The sequence below is a fragment of the Ranitomeya variabilis genome, chromosome 4 (assembly GCF_051348905.1).
Source record: "Ranitomeya variabilis isolate aRanVar5 chromosome 4, aRanVar5.hap1, whole genome shotgun sequence".
Classification (NCBI taxonomy): Eukaryota; Metazoa; Chordata; class Amphibia; order Anura; family Dendrobatidae; genus Ranitomeya; species Ranitomeya variabilis.
The window spans coordinates 658,978,999-658,992,057 of NC_135235.1; the positions used below are offsets into that span (position 1 = coordinate 658,978,999).

The 13,059-nt window shown below is 46.5% G+C and overlaps 2 protein-coding genes across 4 annotated transcripts in view; both read left to right on the forward strand.

Annotated features, from left to right (window-relative positions):
• Window positions 1-13,059, forward strand: part of LOC143767471 (uncharacterized) — a 432,524-nt gene that overhangs the window by 92,247 nt on the left and 327,218 nt on the right. The window lies entirely within an intron of this gene.
• Window positions 1-13,059, forward strand: part of LOC143767453 (uncharacterized) — an 80,509-nt gene that overhangs the window by 485 nt on the left and 66,965 nt on the right. For all 3 annotated transcript variants that reach the window (XM_077255793.1, XM_077255795.1, XM_077255794.1), the window contains exons 2-4: window positions 12,391-12,540; window positions 12,670-12,849; window positions 12,933-13,056. In XM_077255793.1, the coding sequence (XP_077111908.1) occupies window positions 12,463-12,540; window positions 12,670-12,849; window positions 12,933-13,056 (382 nt within the window). In that variant the 5' untranslated portion in view covers window positions 12,391-12,462. The remainder of the gene's footprint in view (window positions 1-12,390; window positions 12,541-12,669; window positions 12,850-12,932; window positions 13,057-13,059) is intronic.

The following is a 13,059-nucleotide window of genomic DNA, read 5'->3' on the forward strand; positions in this document are numbered from 1 at the left end:
GGGCTGTGTGGTGGGATCGGGGGCTGTGTAATGTCGGGGGGGGGCTGTGTGGTGGGATCGGGGGCTGTGTAATGTCGGGGGGGCTGTGTAATGTCGGGGGGGGGGGCTGTGTGGTGGGATCGGGGGCTGTGTAATGTCAGGGGGGCTGTGTGGTGGGATCGGGGGCTGTGTAATGCCCGGGGGGATGTGTGGTGGGATCGGGGGCTGTGTAATGTCGGGGGGGGGGCTGTGTAACACTGGGGGCTGTGTGGTGGGATCGGGGGCTGTGTAATGTCAGGGGGGCTGTGTGGTGGGATCGGGGGCTGTGTAATGCCCGGGGGGATGTGTGGTGGGATCGGGGGCTGTGTAATGTCGGGGGGGGGGGGGGCTGTGTAACACTGGGGGCTGTGTGGTGGGATCGGGGGCTGTGTAATGCCCGGGGGGATGTGTGGTGGGATCGGGGGCTGTGTAATGTCGGGGGGGGGGGGGGGGGCTGTGTAACACTGGGGGCTGTGTGGTGGGATCGGGGGCTGAATAGGAGAAATTATCGGGGGGGGTGGACTTGTTATTGGGGATACCAGCACAAAGACACGGATGTTGTTGCAATGTAGAAGAATAAGGCTATGTGCACATGTTGCAGATTTTGATGCGGGCCCGCAGCGTTTTTGGATGAGCGGAATTGCATCAAATCCGCACTGTAGTGCACAACCAATGTTAGTCAATGGGAAATCCAGAATTGCTGCTGGAAAATCCGCGCGGACTTGCAGCGTTTTATTTTCTGCAGCATGTCAATTCGTTTTGCGGATCTGCACCCATTGACTTCCATTGTGTCAGTCAAATCTGCAGCAAAACCGCTGGTGTAAAAAGATCTGTGGATTTGCTGCGGAGTTAAGTGCCAAAAACGCTGCAGATCGGTAGGGGGAAGAGTGTGTGGGCGGAGACTGTGTGCGGAGAAGTGTGTGTGTGGGCATGCATTGCCCGATGGGACTACTATTACCATCCGGCTATGCCTGCTACGGTGACGGCTAGCCGGTGCTGGGACAGTATTAATCCTATCATCCGGCCACTGTGTTCAAGTGTAAAAAAAAAAAAAAAAAGCACAGTACACACATTTACACATACAGTACACACATATACGCACACAGTATATACTCGAGTATAAGCCGACCCCCCCCCCTAATTTTGCAATAAAAAACTGGGAAAACGTATTGACTCTAGTATAAGCCTAGGGTGGAAAATGCAGCAGCTACCGGTAAATGTCAAAAATAAAAATAGATACCAATAAAAGTAAAATTAATTGAGACATCAGTAGTTTAAGTGTTTTTGAATATCCATATTGAATCAGGAGCCCCATATAATGCTCCATGCAGTTCTTTATGACCCCATAAGATGCTCCATATACAAATATGTCCCATAGATGCTCCATGTGCAGTTCTTTATGGCCCCATAGATGCGCCATATAGCATTGTGCCACATGTAATGCTGCTGCTGCTACTGTCAAATTTTTTTTTAAAAAAAAGACATACTCACCTCTCGTCGCTGCTCCTCAGCATCCCGTCTCTCCGCAGTAACTGTTGAGGCAGAGGGCGGCGCGCACACTAATACGTCATCGCGCCCTCTGACCTGAACAGTCAGTGCAGAGGACGCGGAAGGCGGAGCGTCGGTGGAACACGGAAAGGTGAATATGAAATACTCACCTGCTCCTGACGCCGTCCCTGCATGTCCCACGGTCTCCAGTCTCGGCAACTTCCTGTAGTGAGCGGTCACATGGTACCGCTCATTATAGTAATGAATATGCGGCTCCACCCCTATGGGAATGGAGTCCATATTCATTACTTAAATGAGCGGTAGCAGTGACCGCTGAACAGGGGAAGAAGCTGCCATGCTCGGAGACCGTGGGACATGCAGGGACCGCGTCAGGGGCTCCGGGAGCAGGTGAGTATTTGACAGTCGTCGCTCCCCCTCACCCGCCGACCATGACTCGAGTATAAGCCAAGAGGGGCACTTTCAGACCATTTTTTGGGGCTGTAAACCTCAGCTTATACTCGAGTACATACGGTACATATACAGTAGACACATATACACATACAATAAATACCATACAGCTAATCCCCGATGCCCTCGATCACCTGCAAAAAATAAAAAATAATCCAACAGTATTCTCCCTGTTTCTATGTAATCCATTTAATATCAAGTCTCCCACGACAATCTCCCGTGTAGAACTGTTACATCGGTAGCTTTTACCGCTCTACAGGGGCTCTGGTGATACAGTGACAGCAGGTATCCTCCTGCACTGTATTACGCCGCCGCATAGAGGTTACCGGAGTTCGTCCAGTCACTTGTGGCACCGCTGCCTGAGAAATTCCCATGCAGCGGTGCCGCAAAGTGAGAGCATGAACTCTGATGATACACTGCGGGAGTATTATCTCCAGTCAGTGTGTCATCGGAGCCCCTGTAGAGCGGTCACATCACCCTATGTGACAGCTCTACACGGGAGATTGTCTTGGGACTCTCATTATTAAATGTATTACATCGGAACAGGGAGTATTTGTGGTGGTGTTTTTTTTTTTCATGGATTAGGCGTTACAATAATATGGTCTAACGGTGTTGTGTTTTAGTTCATTAAGAGTCTTTATTTAACCCCTTAACAACTATAGGATTATTAATTGATAGGTATCTTATAGATGCCTGTCCATTACTAAGCTGGGCTTGATGTCACCTTACCATACAAAGGTGACATCAACCCCCACTACTATTACCCCACTTTCCACAGCAACAGGGCAAGTGGGAAGAGAGAGGCTAAGTGCTGGAATTGGTGCATCTTAGAGATGCACCTTTTCTGGGGCAGCTGAGAACTGGTGTCTGTAGCCGGGAAGGGGGGTGCAGTATCCATGGCCCCTTCCTAGGCTATTAATATCAACCCACAGCTGTCTGCATAGCCTTTACTGGTTATTAATTATGGGGGAGCCCCACCCCATTTTTGTGGGGGCACCCCTATTTTGATAGCCAGTAAAGGCTAAATTTACAGCTGTGAGCTGACATTAATAGCCTGGGAAGCTCCATGGGTATTACCCCCTTCCCAGGCTATAAACATCGACCCCCAGTCACTGGCTTTTCCTCTGCTAATTTTTGAAAATTGCGCGGGAGCCCATACAAATTTTTTTCCATTTTTTTTTTCTACATTTAAACTTATTGCATTTAAGGCCTTGGTCACACTTGCAAGAAACTCACATGAGTCTCGCACCTCAATACCTAGCACTGCATTCGGGACCGGAGTGTGCGACTGCATGTATTTCTATGCAGCTGAACGCTCCTGTCCAAGTGCTGATGGCAGTGTCGGTTATTGATGCAAGAGACTCGCTCGAGTTTCTTGCAAGTGTGACCCCGGCCTTAGGGTATGTTTCCACGGTCAGGAAACGCTGCAGATTGGGCACTGTGTACAGCCCCAGCGTCCAATCCACAGCTGCCAGATGTTTCAGATGTGGCGGGTGTTCCCTCAGTGGCAGGTGTTCCCTCAGGGCACAGAGTGCTGTTACCCTGATAACAGACAACATCTCTAATCGTGCCACTTGGGTACAGCTAACCTGACAGTGTCTCTAGGTTACTTAGCAAAATCCTGCTGACATGTTCATACCACAAAATACTCAATAAATAACATTCTCCGCATGTCCCCTCAGTGGCGGGTATTCTTCTCAGTGGTTTGTGTTCCCCTCAGTGGTTTGTGTTCCCCTCAGTGGTTTGTGTTCCCCTCAGTGGTTTGTGTTCCCCTCAGTGGCAGGTGTTCCCTCAAGGCACAGAGTGCTGTTACCCTGATAACAAAGACAACATCTCTAATCGCGCCACTTGGGTACTGCCAACCTGACAGTGTCTGTAGGTTACTCAGCAAAATCCTGCTGACATGTTCATAACACAAAATACTCAATAAATAACATTCCCCACATGTCTATTTTACGTAAGCATCATTTTTTAAACAATGTTATTTTAAGAAGTTAGAAGGGTTAAAAGTTGATCAAAAATTTCTTAATTTTCCAACAAAATTTACAAAACCAACTTTTGTAAAGATCACATTGCATCTGAAGAGACTTTGAGAGACCTATGTGACAGAAAATACCCAAAAGTGACACCATTTTAAAAACTTTTATACTGTTGTGCAGTGAATAAAAAATGATTGGAAATGGATCAAACTGTGAACGAAATGTGTCAAACAATTTTCTGCTGAAGAGCAGAATCCTCCCCTTAAGTGACCCCATTTTGGAAATTACACCCCTCTGGAAATTTATCTACAGGTGTCGTGATGATTTTGATTCAATGATTGTTTTCCGGAAACAAACAGCAGTGGCTGTTGCTGAGTGAAAATCGCAAATCTGTCAGTGTTGTGCCCAGTACATTGTGCTCAGCTTGTGCTTCTGGAGATATGGACCCCGTAAATTAGACGGACTCTCATCGCTACAGAACTACTAAACATGTGGACGCTAAACGTGGTTTAAGTTCACTGTGGCGCCCATAAGAGAGGGGAAGTATTTGGAGTGCTGAATTCGTTGGATCTTTTTGGGGGTGGGGGAAGGGGGTCATTCACACTTCCAGAGTCTTTGTGCTACGAGTAACATGAAAGCCCCCTAAATTTCTATTGACGTATCTGAGTGGGGACTTGTTTTTTTGTGAATGAGTTGAAGCACTTGTTGAGAACATTTAGCTTAACAAGCCCCATACTTCCCCATCCATCTCCATCCTGTATCATGTTCCTGCCCCATCCGTCTCCATCCAGTCCCATGTTCCTGCCCCATCCGTCTCCATCCTGTTCTGTGTTCCTGCCCCCATTTGTTTCCATCCGGTATTGTGTTCCTGCCCCCATCCGTCTCCATCCAGTCCCATGCTCTTGCCCCATCTGTCTCCATCCTGTTCTGTGTTCCTGCCCCCATCCGTCTCCATCCTGTCCCATGGTGCAGAGTCATGGGGCAGAATGGAGACACATAGTCCATATGTCTCTATCCTGCAGCCCAAACATATTGTGGCTTGCTGCTTTCAATAAATAAAAACCCACTTTCTCCTTACCTGGCCGCCTTCCAGCAGCGTCGTCCCATCCAGCCATTTCAAGTGCGGACTTGCCGGTGAATGACAATGATGTCATGCGCCGGCGACATGCTCGCTGACATAAGCTGCCAGCATGTGATTGAACCTGTGCGGCAAGTTTAGTTACTGCACTAGCAGAATCCTGCCGCCAGGGCCTGGTAATGGGGCTCACTACGGGCCCCCTTTGATCACTGGGCCCCATATACCACTAAGGGCAGTAATTCCCTGATGGTGGCCCTGCCTGAAGCTTTCTGTAGGTTACTCAGCATAATCCTAGTGACAGGTTCCCTTTAAAAAGCCTTTTTTAGACTTTTTTCAACAATCCTCATTAGTGCGATGATGATCATACAACATACAAGCCTCTGATTGCTGCGGTGATGCCCTATACTACTGTAGTGCGGGGTATTATCCCTGCCTTTCAGTGTAAATACTAATGGCCCCAAACACACTAGATAGCTGTCAGCCAAATGATCATGCTGACAGCTTTCTCTCCCAATTCCCCCTATAAGGCCGGCGTCACACTAGCGAGTTTTACGGACGTAAGAGCGCAGAAAATACGTCCGTAAAACTCGCCAAACAAACGGCACAATTATTCTCAATGGGTCTGGTCCTATCAGCCGTATATTACGGATCCGTATTATACGGCTTTCTACGACCGTACAAAATCGCAGCATGCTGCGTTTGTCAGCGTATTGCTCAAAAAATACGCCAATGAAAGTCTATGAGGGCGAGAAAAATACGGATTCCACACGGACCAGCAGTGTGACTTGCGAGAAATACGCAGCGGTGTTAGTGAAAAGCCGGTAATTCAATTGCCGGCTTTTCATTTCTCCTTCCCAAACCCGACATATGAGACATGGTTTACATACAGTAAACCATCTCATATCCCCTTTTTTTTTTGCATATTCCACACTACTAATGTTAGTAGTGTGTATGTGCAAAATTTGGTTGCTGTAGCTGCTAAAATAAAGGGTTAAATGGCGGAAAAAATTGGCGTGGGCTCCCGCGCAATTTTCTCAGCCAGAATGGTAAAGCCAGTGACTGAGGGCAGATATTAATAGCCTAGAGAGAGGGTCCATGGTTATTGGCCCCCCTGGCTAAAAACATCTGCCCCCAGCCACCCCAGAAAAGGCACATCTGGAAGATGCGCCTATTCTGGCACTTGGCCACTTTCTTCCCACTCCCGTGTAGCAGTGGGATATGGGGTAATGAAGGGTTAATGCCACCTTGCTATTGTAAGGTGACATCAAGCCAGGTTAATAATGGAGAGGCGTCAATTATGACACATATCCATTATTAATCCAATTGTCTGAAAGGGTTAAAAAACACACACGCACACACATTATTAAAAATTATTTTAATGAAATAAACACACAGGTTTTAGTATTTTATTGCTCTCTCAATCCACCTGAAGACCCTCGCTTGGCAAAATAATAAACCCACAATATACATACCATCTGAGGATCTGTCAAGTCCCACGATGTAAATCCTTCTGAAGGGGTTAAATCAATTTACAGGCAGGAGCTGCGCTAAAGCACTCGCTCGTGCCTGTAATCCCCGGGTGCTGAAAGGAAAGCTGGGTGATCTGTACTTACATTGAGTCGCAGTGAGGCGCCCTCTGCTGGATGTCCTCATGAACTGGAGCCTTGGAAAAGTTCCCACGCTCGAGTTCATATGAGTTCATCCACCAGAGGGCGCCTCACCGCAACTCAATGTAAGTACAGATCACCCAGCTTTCCTTTCAGCACCCGGGGATTACAGGCACGAGCGAGTGCTTTAGCGCAGCTCCTGCCTGTAAATTTATTTAACCATGGACCCTCTCTAGGCTATTAATATCTGCCCAGTCACTGGCTTTACCATTCTGGCGGAGAAAATTGCGCGGGAGCCCACGCCAATTTTTTCCGCCATTTAACCCTTTATTTTAGCAGCTACAGCAACCAAATTTTGCACATACACACTACTAACATTAGTAGTGTGGAATATGCAAAAAAAAGGGGGATATGAGATGGTTTACTGTATGTAAACCATGTCTCATATCCTGTCGGGTTTGGGAAGGAGAAATGAGAAGCCGGCAATTGAATTACTGGCTTTTCACATATATCGCGCTGAATTAAATATAAATACAGAATATATATATGTGTCTCAATGATATATCACTGTATATATGTTTTAATGGACATTTGAGCACATAAATCCATTAGGTTTTGCAAGCCTGCAAGAAAATATCGCAGTACGGATGCCATACGGATTACATACGGAGGATGCCATGCGCAAAATACGCTGACACACCCTGCCTACAGAGGACATACGGATCACTATTTTGGGAACATTTCTCCGTATTACGGCCGTAAAAAACGGACCGTATTGTCTTATGCTGAGTGTGACGCCGGCCTAAGTGAGAGGCTTATCTCCAGGGAGAACAATGGATCAGCTTCTGAAATTCAAATGCCAGATCCTTCTCTCACCTGACATCATCTGCAATTCCAGCCGACTTTAGTCTGATGTGTATGGGAGCCTTTACAGTTTACTTAAAATTAATGTTTTAAAATAATAAAAATTCCACTACTGTTTGGGTCCCAAACGGCTCAGTGATTCACTGTGGGAGCGACCACGTCCTGTCAGTGTATCGCCAGGTGAGATCGGCGTGGGACACTCGGTATTACATGGACTACGGCGGACTGGGAGTATATGTTGGTTTATTATTATTGATCGCTTGCAGGGGTTGTGGATTAGGTGTTCGGTGAGTATGTATATTTTATGTGATTGTCAATGTTTTTAATTTTTTTTTTTTTTTTTTACAATTGAACACAGGCGCTGGATGATGAGACTATTCTCCCATCATCGGCCCATGCTGTCTTGTTATATGTAACAGCAGACATAGCCAGATGGAAGTAGAAGTCTCATCAAATGACACCTAAGTACAATCACTATGGGCTGTTCGTCACATGGGTACACACGCACACACACATTCTCTGCCAACACACTCTTCCTCCTTCTGACATTATTTCCTTTGACAATTCTGCAGCGCTTTTGGCAGCAAATCCGCAAACCTTTTTACACCTGTTTTTTTTGCTGCAGATTTGACTGAGTCAATGTGTAGCACCCCCAAACGCAGGGCAGCGGGGTACTCTGTACCGGGTCCCTCGGTCTCTGTTCTAGGGTGCCACGGTGGCCCGACCCGGTCCGTGGCCCTGCTAAGGGGCGCCCAAATAAAGGTGTAGGTGAGCGTTTGTCAAGTGTTCGTGGTGCCACCTCTGGTATTCGGTCAGGGTGACCGACGCTGCTAGGGGTCCGCTGGGGTGATGGAATGGCAGCTAATTGGTGTAACTTCCCACAGGTGAAGTATGTCCCCAGGGCTTCCCTTGATGAGTAGATGGTAATGGCGTAGGTCGCAGTAAATGATGAGGACACAGGGTTGCAGTCTCTTTACCTTTTTTACTGAAGGCTTCGGCATCCACAATCCAGAGCACTGCTAACAGGGCTGGCTGAGACCGGCCGGTCCGAAGGCACATCCAGAGTTCCCTTTGCAATCAGTAGCCTTCCTACTAGCGACTGGGTGTTGTAGTACTTCCCTGCTGAGCACCACGGGATAGTCCTCACAACTGTCGTGTATGTTTCTGTTCTCTCTCTCCGTCCCCCAGATGGTATGGATAGGACGCACCCGTATGACGGGGTAGGCTTGGAATAATTTTATAGGGACCCTAGAGACGCCCCTCTCCCACAATTGCCTCCGTTGTTTTCATTAGGTGTAAAGGTGAGACAGCCAACCTAGAGTTAACTGCCCGGCCGTAGTTCAAAGTAATGCGTAGAGCCTATTACTTCCTCGGTGTTCCGGCCACCGGCTACACGCCTCAGAAGGATGTTACCGATCTTATGGCAGGACTCCTTCTGGTGTTGTCTCCTTGCGTCGTGACTTCAATTCTCACTCTCCACAATCTACTTCGCTTCTTGTCCTTCCTTAGGAGACTGCCGCTATGCAGTGCAGGCGCAGCTCCGTAACGATCTGTCTCGTGCTAGGCAACTGTCAGGATCCCACACTTGATGGGTCCTCCCTGGAACTCTCCCAGGCTGCTTTCTGGCTAACTTCCTATCCAACCCCCAGTTTTACCAGAGTGTGAGGAGTGGCCTAATACATAGAACCTTTTGCTCCCCCTGGTGGCCGGAGTGTGAAGTGTAGTGTGTGACTGTGATACCTGGTTAGGTGAACTCCTTTAGTGCCATCAGACGTACCATCACTCCCCTTGGTGGAGGAGCGACTTTACTGCAACGGCCAGACTCTGGGGCGCTGCACAATGGAAGTCAATTTTCGGTGAAAAACGCTTCATATTCGCTAAAAGAATTGACACGCTGCGGAAAAGAAAACATTGCAAATAAGGATGGAAATTTCCGCAGCATTTGCACAACAATTCAGGAATGTCATTGATTAACATTGCTTAAGTAATCCATTGCGTTTTTGGACCATTTACGCGTGGAAAAAACTCTGCAGAAAAGCAGCAAATCCGCAACGTGTGCACATAGCCTAAGGGTCTGACAGTCTGTCATGTGCCTCAAACTCTAAACAGTGTAGGTACGAAATGTGTGCTGATAGTCACTGTTATACTATGTGCTGCTGTATAGAATTTTATTAACGTTACTGTATTCGTTTAACCCCTTACTGACATCGGGCGTACATTTACTCCAATGTCGTTGCCCTCCCCCCCCCCCCCCCTTTGATGTGGGCTCCAGCGGTGAGCCCACATCTTTTCCGAGAACTGTCAGATTTTTTGAACATCTGACATGTGCCCGCAATAGCTGCAGGTGGAATCGCGATCTACCCATGGCTATTAACTAGTTAAATGCCGCTGTCAAACGGTGTTCCTGAAATCGTGCCGGAAATATGCACACTGGTGACCTGCGTCATGCGATCGCGGGTCACCGGTGTGTCGGCATGACAACCCGAGGTCTCCCGGAGACCGCCATGGTTGTCAGTGCCGGATTGCTGTGAGCGCCACCCAGTGGTCGGCGCTCATAGTAAGTCAGTAATTCAGCTACATAGAGTCGAACTGATTATCGCCTCTATGTAGCTGAGCCGATCGGGTTGTGGCAGCTGCTAGCCTCCCATGCAGGCTATTGAAGCATGCCAAAAGTAAAAAAAAAAAAAAAAAGTTTTTACAAATATAAAAAATATAAAAGTTCAAATCACCCTCCTTTCGCCCTCAAAATAAAACAACAAAAAAAAAACATACACATTTTGTATCGCCGAGTTCAGAATCGCCCGATCTATCAATAAAAAGAAAGGATTAACCTGATCGCTAAATGGCGAAGCAAGAAAAAACATCAAACCGCCAGAATTACGTTTTTTTGGTCGTTGCAACATTACATTAAAATGCAATAACGGACGATCAAAAGATCGTATCAGCACCAAAATGGTATCATTAAAAACGCCAGCTTGGCACGCAAAAAATCACGAAAAATGGAGACGGTATGGGTATCGGAAAATGGTACAATTTTTTTTTTTTTCTTAGCAAAGTTTGGAATTTGTTTTCACCACTTAGATAAAAGAACCTAGACATGTTTGGTGTCTATGAACTTGTAATGACCTGGAGAATCATAATTGCAGGTCAGTTTTAGCATTTAGTGAGACTAGCAATAAAGCCAAAAAAAACCATGTGTGGGATTACACTTTTTTGCAATTTCACTGCACTTAGAATTTTTTTCCCGTTTTCTAGTACACGACATGGTAAAACCAATGGAGTCGTTCAAAAGTACAACTCGTTTCGCTAAAAATAAGCCCTCACATGGCCATATTGATGGAAAAATAAAAAGATATGGCTCTGGGAAGAAGGGGAGTGAAAATCGAAAACTCAAAACCAAGAAAAGCTGCGGGGGTTAAGGGGTTAATGGTATTATATAGTAATTAAATGTAATTTATGCATAGTGATTAGGGAAAGATGTGAAGAATAAGATAAGAGGGTAGCTATAAATTAGGATAGGATTGGGTTTAGTATAGTGGGGTACAATAGTCAGGAAAACTAGGGTGCCAGTAAAGGAATAGTGTAGGAAATAAGGGGATTTCCAAGTTGGGAGGGGTAAGAGTGAGTTTGTCAGTGGGATACTTCCTGATTCTCAGTCACTCAGTGGAAGCAGTGTACAGTACTGTATTATAGTTGTAACGTAAAAGTGCTGGAGAGTGATTTAGGAGAAGGCAGAACAGACCAGACAGTATGGAAAGGCCAGAACGCTTGGGAAAAGCAGAATGCAGTCGGCCGCCACTTGATACAATGGTATCCCTGATAGAGACATATACCAAGCGACTTGCAGCTGTAATCGCAGCAAAAGGTGACGCAACAAAGTATTAAAGTTAAAGGGGCCTAATAATATTGCACGCCCCACTTTTCAGTTTTTGAATTTCCACAGAAATTCAAAATAACCAATACATTTTGTTCAACTTCACAATTGTGTTCCTCTTGTTGTTGATTCTTCACCAAAATTTACATTTGGTATCTTTATGTTTGAAGCATAATATGTGGGAAAGGTTGAAAAGTTCCAGGGAGCCGAATACTTTCGCAAAGAAGTACTGCAGTGAGCAGGCGCCGGGAAAGGTCAGAGAGGCCCGGTGCCTGCGCACTGCAGTACTTTGCTCTGCCCCCAACAGGGCAAATCAGTGCGCCTGCGCAGGAGCCGCGGCAGGAAGCAAAGAGGAGGACATCATCGCATGATGGGAGGCGCTGGATCCGGACCGTGACGCCCATCGGACTGGACAGCAGCGGGACCGCCCCTGGGTGAGTATAATCTATCTCGTTTTTCTTTCAGGATACATCGGGGGCTTATCTACAGCATTACAGAATGCTGTAGATAAGCCCCTGATGGCAGTGGGCTTAGCTTATAGACAAATTTTGGGGTGAAAGATTCCCTTTAATTGGCCAATTTATGCACAAAGTATTCTCATTTTTCCAATTTTTTAGAGCAGCAACGCAATTCATATTTCCATGCTCTAGCGCTACTTTATTTGTTGGTTGTCTAAAAGTTAGCTGTACATGTGTATTAGGATGTATCAAAATAGGGAGCGGTGGCTACAAGAAGAGAGGAAGTGTGTGGATGTGTGAGCTGGCTGAGTGGTGCGCTTAGCTCATTGTCAGAGTATTGCAATAGTTGAAAGGACAACTGAGTGTGAGAAGTGGGGTCTTACTCTCCCAGGGATGGGCGCTCATCTTCGCAAGCTTCACCATTCATCTTCCAAGGTGTTCCTTCAGTTCATTTGGTATATGCTTATTAGCTGTGTTTGGCCTCTTAGCCATATTAGTTATAGGATGTATCCCTGACACCTATGATATTACATCGGCTCATCTTCTTCCCATTAAGGTTCCTACAGTATTAGATCCTCCCAGCAGAGATTTTCTGTATAAGAGAATTTTCCTGATTGACCCATCAAGAATGGCTAGTGACAGGGACAAGATGGTGGAGAGAATATTACAACTTACCCTAGAGATCCTCTTTCAGCTTACTGGAAAGGTGAGAGATTCTGATGACATCACATTACATAATTCTTATCTATGGGAATAACAGATGGACAGAACTGGAGAGGTGAGGACTCTGGAAATGTCTGTAATGAGATTTATTAATGTGTCTCTCCATAACCAGGAATACACAGTAGCGAAAAAGACCTCTAGTGAGCACTGTCAGGTCCCTGTGTCTGAGGGATGTGGAAGACCCTTGAGCCCAATCACGAGACCTCCACCTCACCCCCAAATACATGAGGACATCAATGACCAGAAGATCCTAGAATTCACCTACAAGATGATTGAGCTGCTGACTGGAGAGGTGACACTGCTGGGAATGCTGGGACATTATACAGTAATGCTATGAAGTGATCAGGGAGGTGACTGTATCATTTTATGTATCAGGTTCCTATAAGGTGTCAGGATGTCGCCATCTATTTCTCCATGGAGGAGTGGGAGTATTTGGAAGGACACAAAGATCTGTACAAGGACGTCATGATGGAGGTTCCCCAGCCCCTCACATCACCAGGTA